At 37.4% G+C, this 18,780-nt stretch overlaps 1 protein-coding gene across 2 annotated transcripts; it reads right to left on the reverse strand.

The window, feature by feature from the left end:
• Positions 1-5,809: 5,809 nt before the first annotated feature.
• LOC131989136 (butyrophilin subfamily 3 member A2-like) lies at positions 5,810-18,512 on the reverse strand. 2 transcript variants are annotated; one of them, XM_059354333.1, is made up of 13 exons: positions 18,500-18,512; positions 17,522-17,645; positions 15,632-15,970; positions 15,259-15,546; positions 15,038-15,166; positions 13,099-13,202; positions 11,218-11,304; positions 10,928-11,002; positions 10,705-10,788; positions 10,473-10,535; positions 10,284-10,358; positions 8,684-8,707; positions 5,810-6,080 (listed from the first exon to the last, which is right to left on the reverse strand). In XM_059354333.1, exons 1-13 carry the CDS (start codon positions 18,506-18,508, stop codon positions 6,063-6,065), a joined length of 1,419 nt encoding a protein of 472 aa, XP_059210316.1. In that variant the 5' UTR covers positions 18,509-18,512; the 3' UTR covers positions 5,810-6,062. The 2 variants fall into 2 exon arrangements, with proteins under 2 accessions (XP_059210316.1, XP_059210315.1); XM_059354332.1 differs by having other exon boundaries at positions 15,259-15,549.
• Positions 18,513-18,780: the final 268 nt, after the last annotated feature.

Genomic DNA, 18,780 nt, shown 5'->3' on the forward strand with positions numbered 1-18,780 from the left:
TCTTTTGGTTTTTACTGTCACTTTAGCAGCTTATATTGTTGAAACTTTCTGTCTTAACCTCCTGGGACCCTGCGTCCTCATATGTGGACATTTCATTTTAGGTTTTATGGACCTTATACTTAATTCTGCTTAACTATAACATGTTGTCCTCAGTAGTACACACTCTGGAAAAAGCACAATACATCAATTAGTGTAAAAACCAGATGGCAGCACCTTGCTAAAGTCAATCAACAGCTTATCCTCAGACAAAAGTGGACCAGGTACAAAATCTGATCACATTTATGGTTAAAACTTGTTCATTTGTGCTTAATAATGTTTGTAGCTTGATATTCTGTGCAAGTTTGACTATTTTTAGCAATAGCAACAAGCTAAGACTCTGCTAATCAGGAACGAATAAACTTTTACTATCGTTCTTCCAAAGAGAGGGAGTAAATGTAAGGAAATAAAAGTTTTATACACTGGTGAATTAATTATGTTATACAGAAAAATTAACCGATTTGGGTTTTTTTCAAAAACTACTTCCTGTTCAAAGACATTGCTTACTTTTTGTACTTATGTCCTCAAATCCAAAATATCAAATATCTAGGAGAAACTAACAATACATACCAAACAAAAGCTTGGGTCTCAGGAGGTTAAACCTGTTTAATTAGTCATCTCATTTATGTTCATACCTGAATTGCGTATAGATTCTTTTCTGTAACAGATACAGCAACGCAATATTTTTATTTTTGGACCAAATCGTCCCAGTAATAGTTTTTTCTTGTTGTCATTTCAGCTGATTTGGTTGCCCCCCTGAGCTCCACTCATGTCCTGTCTGACTTGGCTATCAGTTTTTTTCTAGCTGTTGTTGTCAGATACATAATGAAACGTAAGTCACAGTTCTTTAACTTTTACTTGGGAAACTCCCCAGGTTGTCTAGTACTGAAAATACAGATGCTTTGTCATGACCCTGAGCATCTTATACCAGCACACAAGGCACCCTCTAGGGCAGGGGTCTCCAACTTGTGGCCCGCGGGCCAATTGTGGCCCGCGGGCCAATTGTGGCCCTCGTGATGATATTTTGTGGCCCTCACCTTGATAGTTTAATGTGAGTTTAATATAAATGGCACTAAATGACGACGTTAACAAAAAGAAAGGCAGCTGCTTTTTATTCACTGTTTATTATCTGCTGTGTTGTTGTTACCGAAGAAGTGGAAATGTTTTAGAATGTAATTTTGTCTTTTTTTGTAATTTTGTGCCTTTTTTGGGGAATTATGTGTCTTTTTTTTAGTAATTGTGTGTCTTTTTTTGTAATTTTGTGTCTTTTCTTGGTAATTTTGTGTCTTTTTCTAATAATTTTGTGTCTTTTTTTGTAATTTTGTGTCTTTTTTAAATAATTTTGTGTCTTTTCTTGGTAATTTTGTGTCTTTTTTGTAATTTTGTGTCTTTTTCTAATAATTTTGTGTCTTTTTTTTAGTAATTTTGTGTCTTTTTTTTGTAATTTTGTGTCTTGTTTAAATAATTTTGTGTCTTTTTTTAGTAATTTTGTGTGTCTTTTTTTAATTAATTTTGTGTATTTTTTTCTAATAATTTTGTGTCTTTTTTAGTAATTTTGTGTATGTTTTTGGTCATTTTGTGTCTTTTTTTAAGTAAATGTGTTTTTTCAGTCATTTTGTGTAAATTTTTTGGTCATTTAGTGTTTTTTTTGTAATTTTGTGTCTTTTCTAATAATTTTGTGTCTTTTTTGTAATTTTGTGTCTTGTTTAAATAATTTTGTGTCTTTTTTTAGTAATTTTGTGTGTCTTTTTTTAATTAATTTTGTGTATTTTTTTCTAATAATTTTGTGTCTTTTTTAGTAATTTTGTGTATGTTTTTGGTCATTTTGTGTCTTTTTTTAAGTAAATGTGTTTTTTCAGTCATTTTGTGTCAATTTTTTGGTCATTTTGTGTCTTTTTTGCAATTTTGTGTGTTTTTCTAATAATTTTGTGTCTTTTTTAAATAATTTTGTGTCTTTTTTAGTAATTTTGTGTATTTTTTCTAATAATTTTGTTTCTTTTTAAAAATAATTTTGTGTCTTTTTTAGTAATTTTGTGTGTCTTTTTTTTTGTAATTTTGTGTATTTTTTTCTAATAATTGTGTGTCTTTTTTAGTAATTTTGTGTATGTTTTTGGTCATTTTGTGTCTTTTTTTAAGTAAATGTGTTTTTTCAGTCATTTTGTGTCCATTTTTTTCCATTTTCTTCATGTCCTGTATGACACCAAAAGTCAATGTTGACTAATAACGTTGAGTTCTTAATCCGTGAAGGCTCAATTTACTTAACAAATGTTTTTATTTTCACCCAAACCATGATCTTTCAAGTGATTTTGTTTGAATTCCCAACCTAAACTATTGGTTTACAATTGCAACCATAGTGGAGTGTCATAATGTGATGCATGCAATGTGTTAAAAAGTAAAACACCAAGACCAAGAAGCATCTGTATGGTACGAGTTGCGAGTATGAACAGTTAACTGTTAATTATCAGTAACAGCTGGTTACTGTTGACCTGACTTGCAGTGTTAACTAAAGTGAAAACTAATTTGTGTTTCTGCATGTAGATTTAGATCTGTTCTACTAAATTTAGTTTACAGTTCACAAACAGTTCTGTGTCTATTGGTGGATTTTCAGAGACTGAGAAGAAAACCACGGATTCACTGAAAAAAGAGGAGGACTGAGAGGAGGTGGTCACCACACTGATGGAGGTGAAGACTGAACTGGAGAACCAGAGTGGGCGACTCAAAGAGCTCCTGGAGGAGGTGGAGAGGGAGAGAGACGTCAACAGGCAGAATCAGCTATTAAAAGATCAACTGAACGAGACTAAGATGGACAGTGAGAGACAGATACTGTCTCTAGAGAACCTGCTGGAGCCATTACATAATCAGTTTACTAAAATACAGAGAAAGAAGGAACAAGACTTTGGGTAGATTTGTCAGAGGAAATATAAAATAAATGGATGAATATGGTGGCCATGGGAGCTCAACATGCTGCAAACAGAGAAAACACAACACAGGGTGCAAGAAAAGTGAGTTAAATGTGCAGAAACTAGGCAGTGGGCCCCAATACATTCACACAACCTGGTCTCACAGAAATCCGTGAAATAGCCACGGATTTCGCTTAACTCAAAATCCGTGGAATGGCCACGGAATCGCTCAAATTTCCGTGAAACTGACACGGATTTCGCTACAATGCAAATTAATGACAGTCATATCCCGTGGCTATTGGTTTGTTCCAAGTCACATGACTTTCAAGGTCCCGGCGGTCAGAACAAAAAACATGGTGGACAGTTCTCTCATTTTTAGTGAAAAATCAATATTTTGACTTAGTTTCTGCATAAAAATGGATTTTGATCACATTTGTAGCGAGAAATATATGTTTTATTTTCTAAATATTCACTCAGTGAATGTACATAATCACTTTGTATGTTGGAATAGCCACGGGATATGACTATGTCATTAACTTGCATTGTAGCGAAATCCGTGTCAGTTTCACGGTAATTTGAGCGAATCCGTGGCTATTTCACGGATTTATGTGAGATCATGTTGCATTCACAACATGTGATAATCAAGATTAGCATCACAACCCTGAAAAATTACATGAAATTGGTTCAGCAAGTATTTACTAGTGTCAGGACAACGAAGCTTCATGAAGCATTTGCTTTATTTACAGAGCCCAAAATATGCAAACACACTCAATTACCATTGCTGAAGATTATTTTAAGTCAAGAGCGCCATCTAGTGGGGTCAAAAAATAAAGCAAATGTATCACGAAGCGTCGTTGTCCCACCACTAGTATTTATATTTTGCAGATCAGAATACATCTGTTGACCGAAATTTTAGACATCGGTTGACTTCACATAGCGAATGCAAGCTAACATTAGCTGCACCTGCTTCAGGCCTGTCTAACCTGTAGCTCAGATAGGTGCTGTTATTTTTTCAACTTGGGTAAAACATTAATTAAAAACAACAAAATAGTACTTACATATCTTAAACAAAGCAATCTTATAATTCCTGGGCGCCCACTAACAGTTTGTCTGGGTCTTAATAGGAACTATAATGTAAATCTGGTGATCAGGTTATTTAGAATTGCAGGATTCTAATAAACTAAAGGCAAATGATGGATCATTTCAGTGCTTCACTCTTTAGAGTTTAAAATGCTTGATTTATTACAAATGGATGCAGAAAAGGTTTTTATTTGACTGAGTGAGTATAAGTGGTGGTAACTTATTACTAGCTTGACACTTTTTGTGAGACAAAATGTGTATTTTTTTTAACTTTTTAAAAGCAACTCCAAATATGTGCACATTTTCTAGATAAACACTGTTTCACTGAATGTGTCCTCCTTTTCTTTCTATATTGTCTACGCTGTGTTGACTTTGTTTAGTTTGCTGTGGATGCTTCTTGTTTGTGTTCCCCTTCTTAAATAATTAAATGATTAGCCTGGCATCACCAGACGGATTCACTAATGTGGCCTATATATTAATTTGGAACCTCACAATTGATTCATTTCTTTTTTTTCAATACATTTTTGATTTCCATTGGCCATTATCAATGAGAAAAGGCTCTGAATAGACCCTAAAACCAATCAGAGCGATGAAGCGCCACCAGTGGGCCGTCATGCTGAGTGACGCTGTGAGTTGGGATGTTGCTTGGTCCATTTTGAAGCAACATTGCAGCTGGAAAACACACTTTATTCAATTACATTTTGCTAAAATGCATGTGTGAAAACATTTGAGGTGAGAATTAAACAACACAGCAACAGAATCTGGATTCATATTTGACCAGCGCTGCCTATACTAGTTTAACAGTTTGATGTAAGTTTTGTGAGAGACAAAAAAATATCTGACCTGATTTCCGTGACGCTTGGTGGAATGGTGCAGCGTGCATGTTATGACTGTGGTCATATTATAGTTATTGTTTAGCAAACTGCATTTGTATGTGTGCCCTGTGTTTTGTTTTCCTTTTTTATATGCAGATTGGAGTGTGCCATAGCCGTGGTGTGATTGGTGGAGAGGTTACACGCCTGGGCTGTGATTGGCTGCACCCGGAACCACCTGGTTTAAATGGAGCCAAGATGGCGGCCGTCGTTGGCAGCAGGCTTTTTCCTCATCCTCCTCTTCTCCCAACCGGTTCACACCTTTTGAGTTAACTTGTGGTTTTGGACTTAATTCCCTTGTTTTGAGCAGTAAGGGTGGGTTGCCAGGTTTTGTTTCTCGTTTTCTCTTGTTTAAGTAGGAAGGGAGGTAAGATTTTGTATCTTTTGGTTTTTCAGGTAAATTTCTTATTTTTAAGATAGGATTGTTTTGTTTGTTATTTTGGCTTTAGTCCACCCCTAAGTTGAAGAATATTTGTATTTACCTAAGTTCTCTTTGTAAATAAATATTTACCCATTCTTCAAACTTATCTTTGTTTGTGGCTACTTGGGAGATGGGGAAGATGGGGCCTTTTCATGTTGTGCTCTAGGCCCCTAGACTGGGGCAGAACAGTGCAGCCAAGGAAAAACTGCTCCCTGAGTTAGTTTTTTAAGTCAGCTGCTCTGCAGTGGTGGTTTAGTTTCTCCCTCCTCCTTATCAAAGACCTTTTTACTGAAAGGAGCCTATTATTTATTTTCGTATTGCCTTATTAAGACAATTCCCCTTCTCCCATCCAATCGCTTTCGGTATTTGTGGTTATGACTTTTAGACACCACTAGTCCACAACTGTGTTCCATATCTCACCTTCCGGACACACTGACAAAGATGTTCATTTGAAGAGAAAATGTATCTTTATTTTCTTTTTTTAAATGTAATTTTATTTAACAAAAGTTTGCAAGTCTGCTTTTGCAAAAAAAAAACTCAGTATACAAAGATAGAAAGACAATTAATGTAAAATGTAATTACAAAGAATACAAAATAACAAATATTATAATAAAACGCATTTTTGTTGAATACAGCACAAGGAGAGCAGGGAGTTGTGAGTCCTTCTCTCTCTGATGTATAATGTTTAAAGCATTAGATTGCAGGTTGGTGTGACTCTGACTGGTTGATCTGGTCATCCTGCTGGACGTTCTCTCATGATTTGTTTGCCCCCTGCTCAGACAGAGAAAACACACACAGATTAGTAATTCAAGACTAATTAACTAGACATTATATCTGCTGTTTGTGTGTGTGTGTGTGTGTGTGTGTACTTATCTACCTATCAAACAGTGGACTTGGGTGTCGTAACACATTCACCATTAGAGGACCTCATAGCCAAAATGGGACATTTTGCACGTCCTCTGTTGGTCATGCTTTAAATCAGTAGTTCTCAACCTTTTTGAGTCGCGACCCCCAATTTAACATGCATGTTGTCCGCGACCCCCACTCACTGAACACAATCTCACACGCACAGTTCAGATCACCCAAAAAAGATAAAATGACCTAAAAAAGGAAAGAAAATTACCAAAAAAGAAACAAAATTACCAAAAAAGTCACAAATTGACCAGAAAAGACACAAATTGACCAAAAAAAAGAAACAAAATAACCCAAAAAAGAAAAAAAATTACACAAAAAAGACACAAAATGACTTAAAAAAGACACAAAATTGCCAAAAAAGAAAACAAAAAAGAAAAAAATACCCAATAAGAAAAAAAATTACCAAAAAAAGACACAAAATTACTAAAAAAAGACACAAAATGACTAAAAAAAGGAAACAAAATGACCAAAAAAGACACAAATTGATCACAAAATGACCAAAAAAAAAGACACATTTGACCAAAAAAGACACAAAATGACTAAAAAAAGACACAAAATGACTAAAGAAACCCACAAAATGACCAAAAAAACCCCACAAATTGACCAAAAAAGACATTAAGTGACCAAAAAGACTAAAACACATCAACACATGAACACTTTAACACAGTGGAGACAGAGCTGACTTCCAAAATTATTTGGCGACCCCCAGAAATCATCTCGCGACCCCAATTGGGGTCCCGACCCCAAGGTTGAGAACAGCTGCTTTAAATCGTGCTAAAAGCATGTCTTGCACCCATTGGTAAACCAAGAGGGGACTTTAGGGTGTGTGAATGTTTGAGTCCATACTCAGCACTGCCCCCTGCAGTTAATGGCTCATTTACACACATAGTTTTCAACACTCCTCCATTGTATGAATGGCTTGTAGAGGGGCTAATAAACAGGCTATTTAGTGAAGGTGCAAGCCTTTTGAAACATGATTTGTTATTATATTTTTGTACATAACATCATTTAAAAAAGGCAGTTTTCGTGAAGCTTAAGTTAAGTTAAGTTTAAAGCTTGACACTGTATTAAAATAAAGGCTCATCCAGAAGGCAAGGAAGAAATAACTAATCAATTCAATCTAGAAAATAAACAGAGGATAAATAGAAAACAACCAGGATAGAATTACAAATACAATACATACAATTACATTACATAACATGAGATTTTGACTAGACCTTAAAAATTAATCCCCAGTTTTCCCTCTTGGATGGAATGACAGGGGTCTACTGTTGGATACTTTTTTTTCAAAATAACCAGAATCAGGAGGTCTACACTCCACACAGTAGCAGTCAAGTGGTAAATTTGTTTGTCAGTGTGTGTGAGAGAGAGAGGGGGGGAGAGTGCATGTGTCACATGACTTCCAGTACAATGACTGTAAAATGACCCTAATGATTCTTCAAACCATAATGTCAATTTTTGGATTATATTTTATGCTTGATCCTTTTATGCTGAAGTCTGTTTTACTCTTGTATCACAGCTCATAGAATACTGATTAGAAAAGGTCTGTTGCTATTCAGACAATATTTTTGTTTTAAATGTCTTCATTATGGGATAGTGTTGGTACACTAAATGCACTTCTTGTGTTTAAATCTGCTGCGTCAAGTTTAAAATGTTAAAGCTGTAGAATGGGCAGCTGTCACGTTACAAATAAACAGTAGACTTTGAGAGTGCATGGAATGGTAAATAAAAATATGAACTAAACAAGTGGGCGTAACATGATCAATCTGTCTGGTAGTAAAGTTAAATGACAGTCCAAACTGCCCATTTTATGAGAACGTGCACAGACCTTGCAGAAGAAAGCTTGGCTTAACAATTGAAAATTAATAACCACCTTCACGGTACTCGTTATCTCTAATCAGGGCTTCAGACTGTGTCAAGAAGCTCAGACAAAGAAACCCTGACCATGTCCAATGTATTTTGAGGTACAGCCCGCAGTACTAACCTTTAGACAACAAAAAACTATTTGGTTAAGATGAGTTGTTTCCCAAATCATTCAATCACTGAATTATTGAACCATTCTAAACATAATCATAACACTGAGAGATCCAACATATAACAATAAAAAAGATTTAACCGTGCTTTCGTTGCAACTTGTGGATATTTTAGTGGAAGATAAATTAAATGCATTGACAAAAATGTTCAGTATCAACATATTTGAAACTTGCGAAATATGTTTACTGACAAAACTTCCTCATTCCGTTACAATAAAATGTAGCTTTTTCTTAAAAATGTATTTGTTGTCGCATATTGATTGAACATAAATAGAATTTCTTGAAGACAGGGTTGGTTATTTTATATATTAGGCAAGCTCGGAGTGTTACGCATTAAGCCTGTTAACGGAAATGTGTGATTTGTGACATTGGGCTTTATCAATACAGAAACAGTGATTCAAGCAGGATTGTACTGTGGACACTCACCCAGAACCAGGAACTTTGCTGCAGCTGGGAGTGAGGAGAGAGAGATAAAGACATTAATTCATTCATTCATTATCCTTAACTATCCTAAAACTTGCATTTCTACACTGATTCTGGAAAATTCATAAAGATGTGCAGGCTGTTGTAAATGTCAATACATAGTATGAAAATGAATGTACTAACTTTATACTGATCAATTCAGAGTATTTTTGTTATTGTGTAAAAAAACAACAACACACACACATTGCATCAAAAAATCTTGATACTCCTCCTGGAGCTGTTTCTCCAGCTGAGAGGGAAGAATGGAAGAACAGACGTTTAATGTCTTTGATATTTAAGGTTCAGCTGTGACACTTTTAAGGATGGACTGAGGACAAATAAACAAATCAGTGTGTCTACCGGTAGTGTTGGTGTGTCTGTTGTGAAGGAAATTTGGTGTTTCCTGCATGGTGGGACAGTTCCCACATGGTGGGAAGTAGGCGGCGACCTACTTGATATTCAAGACACAAGGCATTGTGGGAACTGACTCGGTGAATTTAACAATTCTAACACCATGACTGAGGGGAACGTGTTGACCAGTGGGCTCTGTCCTGATGTGTTGTTTAGGGCAGGAAGATAGGGCTGCATTGAGTCTTGTTGAAGAATCAATGTTGGGAAATACAACAGATATAAGTCGAGCGGTGTACGGGACTTTGTTGTACTGTAAAAGAGCCATTCGGAATTGTGCGGTGTATGGAACACGAATGTGCTAATAAAACTTGCTGAACAGAGTATTGAGTGCTTTGTGTTTGGCCAGCTCACCCATTAACTTAGTGCAGTTGTCAAAACTGCCACGACACTGTGTGTGTGTGTGCGTGTGTGTGTGAGAGAGAGTGTTGCTTGCTGCTTTGCTTCTCCAGTTTTCTCTTTCTGCAAGATTATTTATTTTTACGCCTTATTCCCCGTCATGTCATTCAGCCACACATCCACTGATTTTATGGGCAATAGACGAGCTGCTGGGGGTCTCTGGGGGCTCCGCTGTCCCCCGGCTCGTAGCCAGATCACCATGGTTACAGCAGCGAGCGGTAGCGGGGCTAGTTGGTAGATTAGGCTTTGGCCAAATCCTGTCGGAAGCAAGGCTAAAACATCCTTTTTGGTGGTGAAACAGGAGTGTAAAGTCAAACGTTGTTCTTCTTTTAAAATCAACTTTCGCTCTAAACTATTTAAAACGCCGCCTACAGCTAAAGAGAGTTTTGCGTCTGCTGCAGCCATTTTGGATCTGTAAGAAAACTACAAAACTACAAGCTTCCGTCTGTCCAGTAGTACGCGTCATCGTCTTGCCGTCCCTCCCCGTTCTGTGATTGGATCCTAAAACAGGGCTAAGAAACGGCCGTAGTTGCCCGTATACCCAGGCTACCTCTGTACAGGAATTAGGAACAAATATGATTTCTTTTTTTTGTCAGGGATTATCTGCCAATAAACAGCGGTGAGGGACTTTGGTTCTGATCTTAAACACAACATGTCATTCTGGTTTCTGGTTTGTATTACTGCTTTTAACATCATCTGCTTTAAAATGTGAGGAAACTTAAAAAGAGAAATGTGACTAGAAGGTAAACAGATGAACCTGTGTCTTCAAGCTCTCCACTTCCTTCTCTAACTTCATCCTCCTGTTCTTCTCCTCTTCAAACTGCTTCTCCAGCTGAGAGGTTGGAGGGAGAGGAAGAGACTTTGGATTCATCAAGAACATCTACACATCACTTATTACTCAGGAGAATTTCAAAGGAAAATTTGACGAGTAGGTCAAAAGATGAACCTGTGTGTTCTTGTTCTGCAGGTTTGTCTTCAAGCTCTTCTCCTCCTGGAGGTGTTTCTCCAGCTGAAAGGGAAGAATAGAAGAATAGACTTTTAACGTCTTTGATATTTAAAGTTCAGCTGTGAGACATTTAAGGATGGACTGAGGACAAATAAACAAATCAGTGTGGACAAAGAGCTGAGGAGACATGAGAGTCATTTAAATCAACAAAGTGAATATTGATCACATGAACCTGTTTTATCTTGTTCTCCAGCTCAGTCTTCAGGGTCTCCACGTCTCTCAGAGCTTCATTCTTTCTCTGTGTCTCCTGCTGGAGCTGCCAAAGTGAGAAGAAAGAATCTTTGAAATTGTTGGCATGGAGAATAAACATTTCGATGGTTGGAAACAAATGAATATGTTGATGAAGTGATGTGCAACAAGAGAAATGACAGCTGAGAATAAAGTAAAAGATTCACCTTAACAGTCTGGTCCTGCAACTCCTTTTCCTTCTGCTGAACTTCTCTCTTTCTCCTGCTCTGTTCATCCTGGAGCTGAGGTTAGAGACATGTTCTGTTATCAACACATGGAAGGAAACTTACAGAGACCCTCATGAACATCAGAATCAACATGATTAAAAATATTTTGTAACACTTCTTATTTCAAAATGTTTTATTCTTGGACGAGACAGATTTGAGGCAGAACTGATCAGATGATAATTATGATGGTGGAGAGAAAGAAATCTTTAGTGTAGAACATAAATACAAACCTCCCTGATCTTAGTCTGCAGCTCCTCCTCCAGGACCTGAACTCTGTTCTCAGCTTCTTCTCTCCTCTGCTGCTCCTCCTCCAACTTCTGGAGTGAGGAGATATTTCTGTTAGAGACTCAGTTGTCCAGTAAAACAACTCTGTAATCAGATTACTCTCAGTGAGGTCAAACTTCACATTAACTTCACGTCCATCCAGACTGGATGAGTTCCCTGTTTCATTAAAACCACCAGAGCACAGCAGACATTTTCCTTCTGACAGCATCAGTCGTTTCATAAAGACTTTATTTCATTCTGATGGAAGGAAATCAGGTGATGTTGATGGTCTGTTATCAGGATTCTGGACAGGAAACATGTGAATGTTCTTATCTGCAGTCAAACGTCCAGAAGTTTAGTGTGAAGTCGTTGTTGAAGTCGTTGTTTTTAACTCAACCCTTTTTCTTTACATTAACATTCAACTGAACTTAGGTTAGAGTTAGGATGGGAACGTTTTGTATTTTGCTGAATGTCTGGGCAAACCAGTCGCCATAATAAATGTTGGCATTCTGCATTTCTGCACCCACAGACAACCTTAACCAATTAAGGCCTAAAGCGCCTGGAAAAAAATGCCTGCAAAACCTCTGGGCGATTTTCAAATGACCCCCTAAAACCTGAAGTTTTTCTGGAAATTCAACACCTACTAAATAATAGATTTTTCAGCCTCTGTAGCAGATAAAAATGAAATTCAAAAAGTATTTGAGAGCTTATACCCGTGGCTTTCATACGAAGTTGAGTTTATTTGTCCAAACCTTCAATAAAGTTTTTTAAAAAATCAACAAACTCAGCAAATGTTACATTTGTCTGAATAAAAAATCCTATGCAATATACTAATACATGCCCATTAGCAAGATGCAAACATGATATGACCACTGGAAGAACAAGACATAGTTCTCATTAGCCTACTGTAATAAAACATTTTTTTTATCATAATAATAATAATAATAATAAATAATAATAATAATACATTTTATATATTGCACTTTTCAGGGTACTCAACGACGCATAAAGTAATATAAGACATAAACAGTCATGATTTCTTATATATCATCATCACAATCAATTAGCCTATTATTATTATTATTATTAATATTAATATATCATTAATAATATTATTATTATCTCCAGATGGCCACAAATATGTCTGTTCTTCGGTGAAAATATGACGTCTAAAAACGTATTCCTCATCCATAAATGCCGGTTGATTGGTTCCGAGGGTTCAAAGTCCGGATCAGCAATTAAATCATCGGCGCTGTTTTCTCCTCTATAGTCGTCTTCCTCCGTGATTTCAAAGTTCTGGAAAAGTCCGATGTTGCATTGCGACACTCCCGTATGTATTTTGATCATGATTCTGATGCATTTCATTGGCCAAGAGACCGAAAATAGGTGGAAAAAAATACAAATACTACAAAATGACATATCCGCTGTCCCGGCCTTAATGGTAGAGTGACGCAACAGCGCTCCCGGCTTTAATGGTAGAAATGCGGTAATGCTTTCCCAGCGTCAATGGGTTAAATATATGTTTTTTTAACTAAATATACATTTAATACGAACATTTCACAACCGGTTCTCATGACACGTGACTACTGCTGCTTAGAAAATGCTGCAAACACGTGACAACAGCAACTCTTTGTAAAGGTGACGATGCTGTTTTAAACAATGAAGACAAAAAAATGCTTTGGCACCAAAATCTGATGGTGGGAATCTCCGGCCCCAAAACAACCCTGAATAACTGAAGTGATTACAGATCATAGATTAGATACATTAAAGTTTACAGCAGCTCTTTATGTCTTTTCTTAATACTTCATAATATGATTATTAATTATAGTAAATATTTATTTACTTACATGTTTGCTCTTCTTTTTCTTTTTTCCCTTCAAAGTCTTCATTTCTTCTTCAGTAACATTCTGATCTCCTCCATCAGTTGTATCCTTCCTGCTTCTCTTGGTCTCTGTGTTAAAAACAAAGCAGTAGAATTAAACAGGTTAAGACATTTATTTGCATTTTAGAAACTTTGAATGGTCGAGTGCTTGAGGGACATTTTGAGCCCAACCACAGTTCATAGCTTAGTGAAGTTATAACATGGAGTTACCAGCAGGGTCGCTAGGAGGCAGGGTAAAGTGAACAAACTAAAAAAAATTCAACTTGGCCATGAAGTAAGTGAAAAAGGTGGAATACAATGTCCCACAATTATATAATAACATCATTTTACATAATATGCAATATTTGAAAGGACGAAGAAATATGTTAAAATTTAACATTATGTTGCACATTTAGTATTCTAAATTTGTTTAGGTGAACGAACCGAATAACTTCCTGAAAAGAGTTGTTCCTTTCTCAACTGTCAGTTCATCTGCAGAGCAGTCTAAGGCCACATTTATACATAGCAGGGTATTTAGAGAAACAAATATTTCCCCCCCTCCGTTTTAAAAAAAAGTTGTCATTTACATCAACCCGCATAAATACGCCGTCGAGCGCCATTATAAGTATGCCAAACCTATTATATGGGCGGCAGTGTAGGGAGAAGGATAAAGCCACGCAAGCCAATCAGAATCCTCAGAATCAACAACGAATAACACGAGCGACTTCCTGTTCCTTTCAAAACAACTAGATAGAATGAGCATGAGAACCTAAAACTCTGTGTTACAACCCAGTTGTTGTCTAGGGGAAAGGGAAGCAACACAACGCCGGTGTACTCAGGCAAATACAGATTTTATTGTGTAACAGCAAAATAAAACAGAGGTAACGAAAAGAGAACCTTCTTCAGGCTAGATACAAGTTGATGTGATGTGAGGCAATGAACAAAGGGGCGAGGGTGGCGCCAACTCATAAAACAAACAAACTAAAACAATCTTCCTAACTCGATTTCCCCCCCCCAAAACTACCTTACTTAAAACACAACAAACAAAGGAACTCTGGCTGACTACGCTTACTTTTAATCTATACAAACAAAAATACAGCAATGCAACCACCCATAAACTAGTGAGTCTAACAAAGGTAATACTCGAAGTGTTATGTGAATAAATGTGAAAAAGAAAACCTAAACCTAATGCCCAATAAACAGCCAAACAACACGAGTGCCTCAATTTAACAATACCCACACTAGGTTTTTCAAATACCTTCTTAACAAACCAAGAGGCACACTTTACACAAAGCCATGCAAAGACAAAGAAGAAGAAGGGGCCGTCCACAGCCCCGCGAAGCTGTTCTTAAAGCCGAGCTGGAGGCAGGTGCGGCAGATGATTGGATGCCAGACCAATCGAGCGGAAGAGGGCGGAGCCAGGGGATCACTCGATCCTGCTACCGGCATTCGGTGGAGGAGTTACCCAGCGGGGATTCCCTCTGACGGAGGCCGTGACGCTGCTGCGGTCCTGAAGCACAAACAGGGCAAAACCCAAAACACACACAACGTACCCCAAGGATGTAACATCCTGTTTCTCCCAGTTGACACGACAACACATAACCGGAGTTTTTCAAATTCTCCACTTTGCCCGGAGTTTTTAGAAACTGAAAATTGTTGTCCATGATAAAAACGGGGTTTTCGTGTAAATGAGAGGCCAAACCGCATGGAAATATCTGCGTTTTCCCTTCGTGTAAACGGGGCCTAACTGCCTGTAGTCCTCCTGCTGCTGGACGCTCCTCCATCTGGACTCTTGATCACTGTAAGCTTTTTAAAGTAAACCACTAAATTACTCTTTCTACCTCCTCATCCATCTAAAGTTCATCAATCATACCCCCCTACAACACAAGCGAGAATAACTTGACTGAAATGAATTTGTGACTTACTGGTTTTGTTTTGTCTCAGTTTCAACACAAGAATCACAAGCAGCACGATAACCAGGATGCAGGAAACAGCCAGACCAACAGCTAAACCAGTTGTGCCAGAAGAACTGGACTGGACCTTAAAGAAATCATCTGAAATGATAAAACAAAGAAAAACACGACATTTCTAAATTACCCAACCAGACAAAACAGTGAACACATCACAACAAATATATGTATTCTACCTGGAACAGTGATGTGTGTCTCTCTGGTGTGGTTGGTGTCCTTCTGGTGGACTCTACAGGTGAAGCTGTTGCTGTGTCTCTTCTCCACAGTCACTCTGCTGCTGACAGTATAGAGGTCATCAGGACCTCTGACTGTCTCTGTAGGTCCAGCAGAGAGGAGCTTTCCCTCACCGTCCAGCCACAACAGCTCAGGCTCTGGATACCAGCCAGAAGACTCACACTGGAGAACCACTCCCTCTTTGTCTCTATCAATCCCTGCTAAATTAATGACAGGCAAGGAAACAGCACCTGCTAATGAGCAAAAAGAGAAACATTTAAACCAGTCATCACTTTATTTACTGACATTATGTGGAGACTTCATGTGTCTACTTACCAACAACAAGTTCAATGAAAGATTCTTTATCAATTTCTGGAATGAAGCATTTGTATCTCCCCGTATCAGAAAGTTTCACTGTGGAGAGTTTCAGTGAAATGTTTCCTTTCTTCAGTTCATCAGTGAATAGAAAAGTTCTTCCTCTGTAAGATGGACTTCTAGTATCAAGGTCCTGACCATCACGCCACACATTGACAAGTTTAAGTTTCAGGCCCAATCTCGTCCACTCCAGCGTCATGGCAGCAACATCCTCCGCAGGCTCCAGGTGACATGGCAAAATGATGTCATCACCAACGTTTGCCACTATTGGCTGAGATGGACCAACTAACTGAGACTGACCTGGAAACAAACAGATCAGTTTATTTCTTCTTGCAGTGGAAACTAGTTAAATCATTTTATTTCTTTAATTTAAGCTTGATGTCCATCTTGGACATCAAGTATTTGCCATACGTTGATTGGAAACCTGAAAACCGTGTGTTGTGTGAATTGCTGGTGCATTGTGGTGAATTGCTGCATGTTTAATTAACATTCATAATTATATTATTGTTAAAATTGTATTATTGTTCTTAATTTTAATATCTGCCTATATCCAAACCTGCTTCTGCAATTCCCAACAATCGTCAGCTCAAAATTGACCAAATACCCAAGAAACTAATTAAATTCCCACTCACCTCAACTGTTCCTTGTCTTTAGAGCTAATTAGAAGATGTTGTCATGCTTATGTGCTAAATTACAGTGTTGTCTGCAACACTTCATCATTTTGAGGCTTTCAGTTGGCTCAAAGCTCTGCATTAATTTAGTAAAACCATAATGAGATAATATAATCATAATATTTGGAGTGCCTGAAGTGGGAAACAGTTTGGCAGTGGGTATGGGCGTCCAAGGTGTAAACTTGTTGTAAGGCTGTCAGTACGGTGGCCCTGACACTAGCAATTCACACAACACGCCAGCAATTCAGACAACACGGCACCAATTAAGACAACACGCCAGCAATTCACACAACATGCCAGCAATTAGCACAACACACCAGCAATTCAAACAACACATCAGCAATTCACACAACACACCAGCAATTCACCACAACATGCCAGCAATTAGCACAACACACCAGCAATTCAAACAACACATCAGCAATTCACACAACACACCAGCAATTCACCACAACACACCAGCAATTCACCAGAACACACCAGCAATTCACACAACACACCAGCAATTCACACAACACGCCAGCAATTCACCACAACACGCCAGCAATTCACACAACACACCAGCAATTCACACAACACACCAGCAATTCACACAACACACCAGCAATTCACACAACACACCAGCAATTCACACAACACACCAGCAATTCACACAACATGCCAGCAATTAGCACAACACACCAGCAATTCACACAACACACCAGCAATTCACACAACACGCCACCAATTCAAACAACACACCAGTAATTCATCAATGAATTACTGGTGTGTTGTGCTAATTGCTGGTGTGTTGTGTGAATTGCTGGTGTGGTTTGAACTTCAGGGCTACTGTATGTCAGTCATTCTGTATTAGTTGAATATGTGTCAGCATCCAACAACCCTGTTGATTTTTTTTTTTTTTGCTAGAATTTTTTTCAGCAACATTTTTTATGAAATACATCCTTAGACACCAAGTAGTAATCTATTACATGTGGTTGTGGATTAACTGAAAAGCTTGAGTACTTTTTAGGCTCTGTCCGTTTGTGCTTCATCTTCCATAAAGTTATAGTATTCCCTGTTGGAATAACTGAACCAGAAGTGTCCAAAACCCTGCTTCTTTTATATGAAACATATTAGCCTGATTCTGATTCTGTGATTATGTCTCACTGTGACCTTGAGACTACATGTGTGTGTCACTTACCTCTACAAAGGTGTGTGAGGAGAAGATGGAAAACCAAAACACTGAGGAGTCTGACTGGAGACTGGAGAGACAGAAGCATCTTGTTGTTCTGGTAATTAAATGAGACTAACACACCCCATTTGTCCTGCAACAAATGACTTCAATTACTCATTAATTCATCATTATATTCTATAACTTTAGACACATATCTACATCAATATTATACATCCATATTTATTGTTACAGATGGTTTTAAAAGTTAAAAAAGCAATGTTTAAGTCAGCTGTGATGAGTGTTACGGTAGGCTGATAATAGTTTAACGGCTACATGTTGTTAGTTTAGCTTTTTCTTTGTTCACAGCAAATAGACTGTCCTCTCCTACTCCAAATACCATTTACAGGCCCTATGATAGGAGCTGAAATAAAATAAGATAAATATTAATAGGTAAAAGATTGTATGTTCAATCTTTTACCTATTAATATACATACATACATACACAGTGTTTCTGCAAAAAACAGGAACTAGACTACTACTACTACTACTAATATTAATAATATTAATAATTCCTAGGCAAATTTGGAGGTTTCCGTGATTACCTTTTTTAATTTAACAATTTACAATGGAATGATTGTAGTGCTTCAATGTGTTGATGACTGTTTGTAACACAGAGGAATAATCTTTACTGTCATCTGTGTTCCAGTACATTTTATGATATCAAAACTGATAATCTGTCCAAGTGAAGCAAATTAACTTTCACATTTGGCAACACACAGTCATACAGAGAGAACTACAAAAGCTATGTATATAACACATGTGAATCAAGTTATAGAGTTATACTTGCACTTTTCCTTCAACATGGCAAAGATTCCTCCCTACTGAATTTTAAAAGAAGTTTGACAATGCCAGTAGCCCACTACTCTGAATGCAGACCCACTTGTATTGTTGGTAAAGTGAATTGAGGTCAGTTTATACAAAAACAGACAGAAATAAACAACTTACCTGCTGCATGGCGTGTCCGTTCTTCAGACTGCACAAATAAAGTCTGTTAATCATTGATGGACTTTGACCTCAACTAACTCTGGACTATCAATGACAGGTTGCTGGATGTAAAACATTTTGTTTGATGTAAAACATTTTGTTTGAAATTCAGTTGATGTGTTATCCGCTCATGCAATTCCCCCTTAACTTAAACTCTGAGTATTGAGTGTTTTCAAATGTAATGCATTGTTTTCAGTATGATGCAGAAGCAACAAAGACACCATCAAAACCACATTAGGACA

Source organism: Centropristis striata, chromosome 17 (genome assembly GCF_030273125.1).
Source record: "Centropristis striata isolate RG_2023a ecotype Rhode Island chromosome 17, C.striata_1.0, whole genome shotgun sequence".
Taxonomy (NCBI): Eukaryota; Metazoa; Chordata; class Actinopteri; order Perciformes; family Serranidae; genus Centropristis; species Centropristis striata.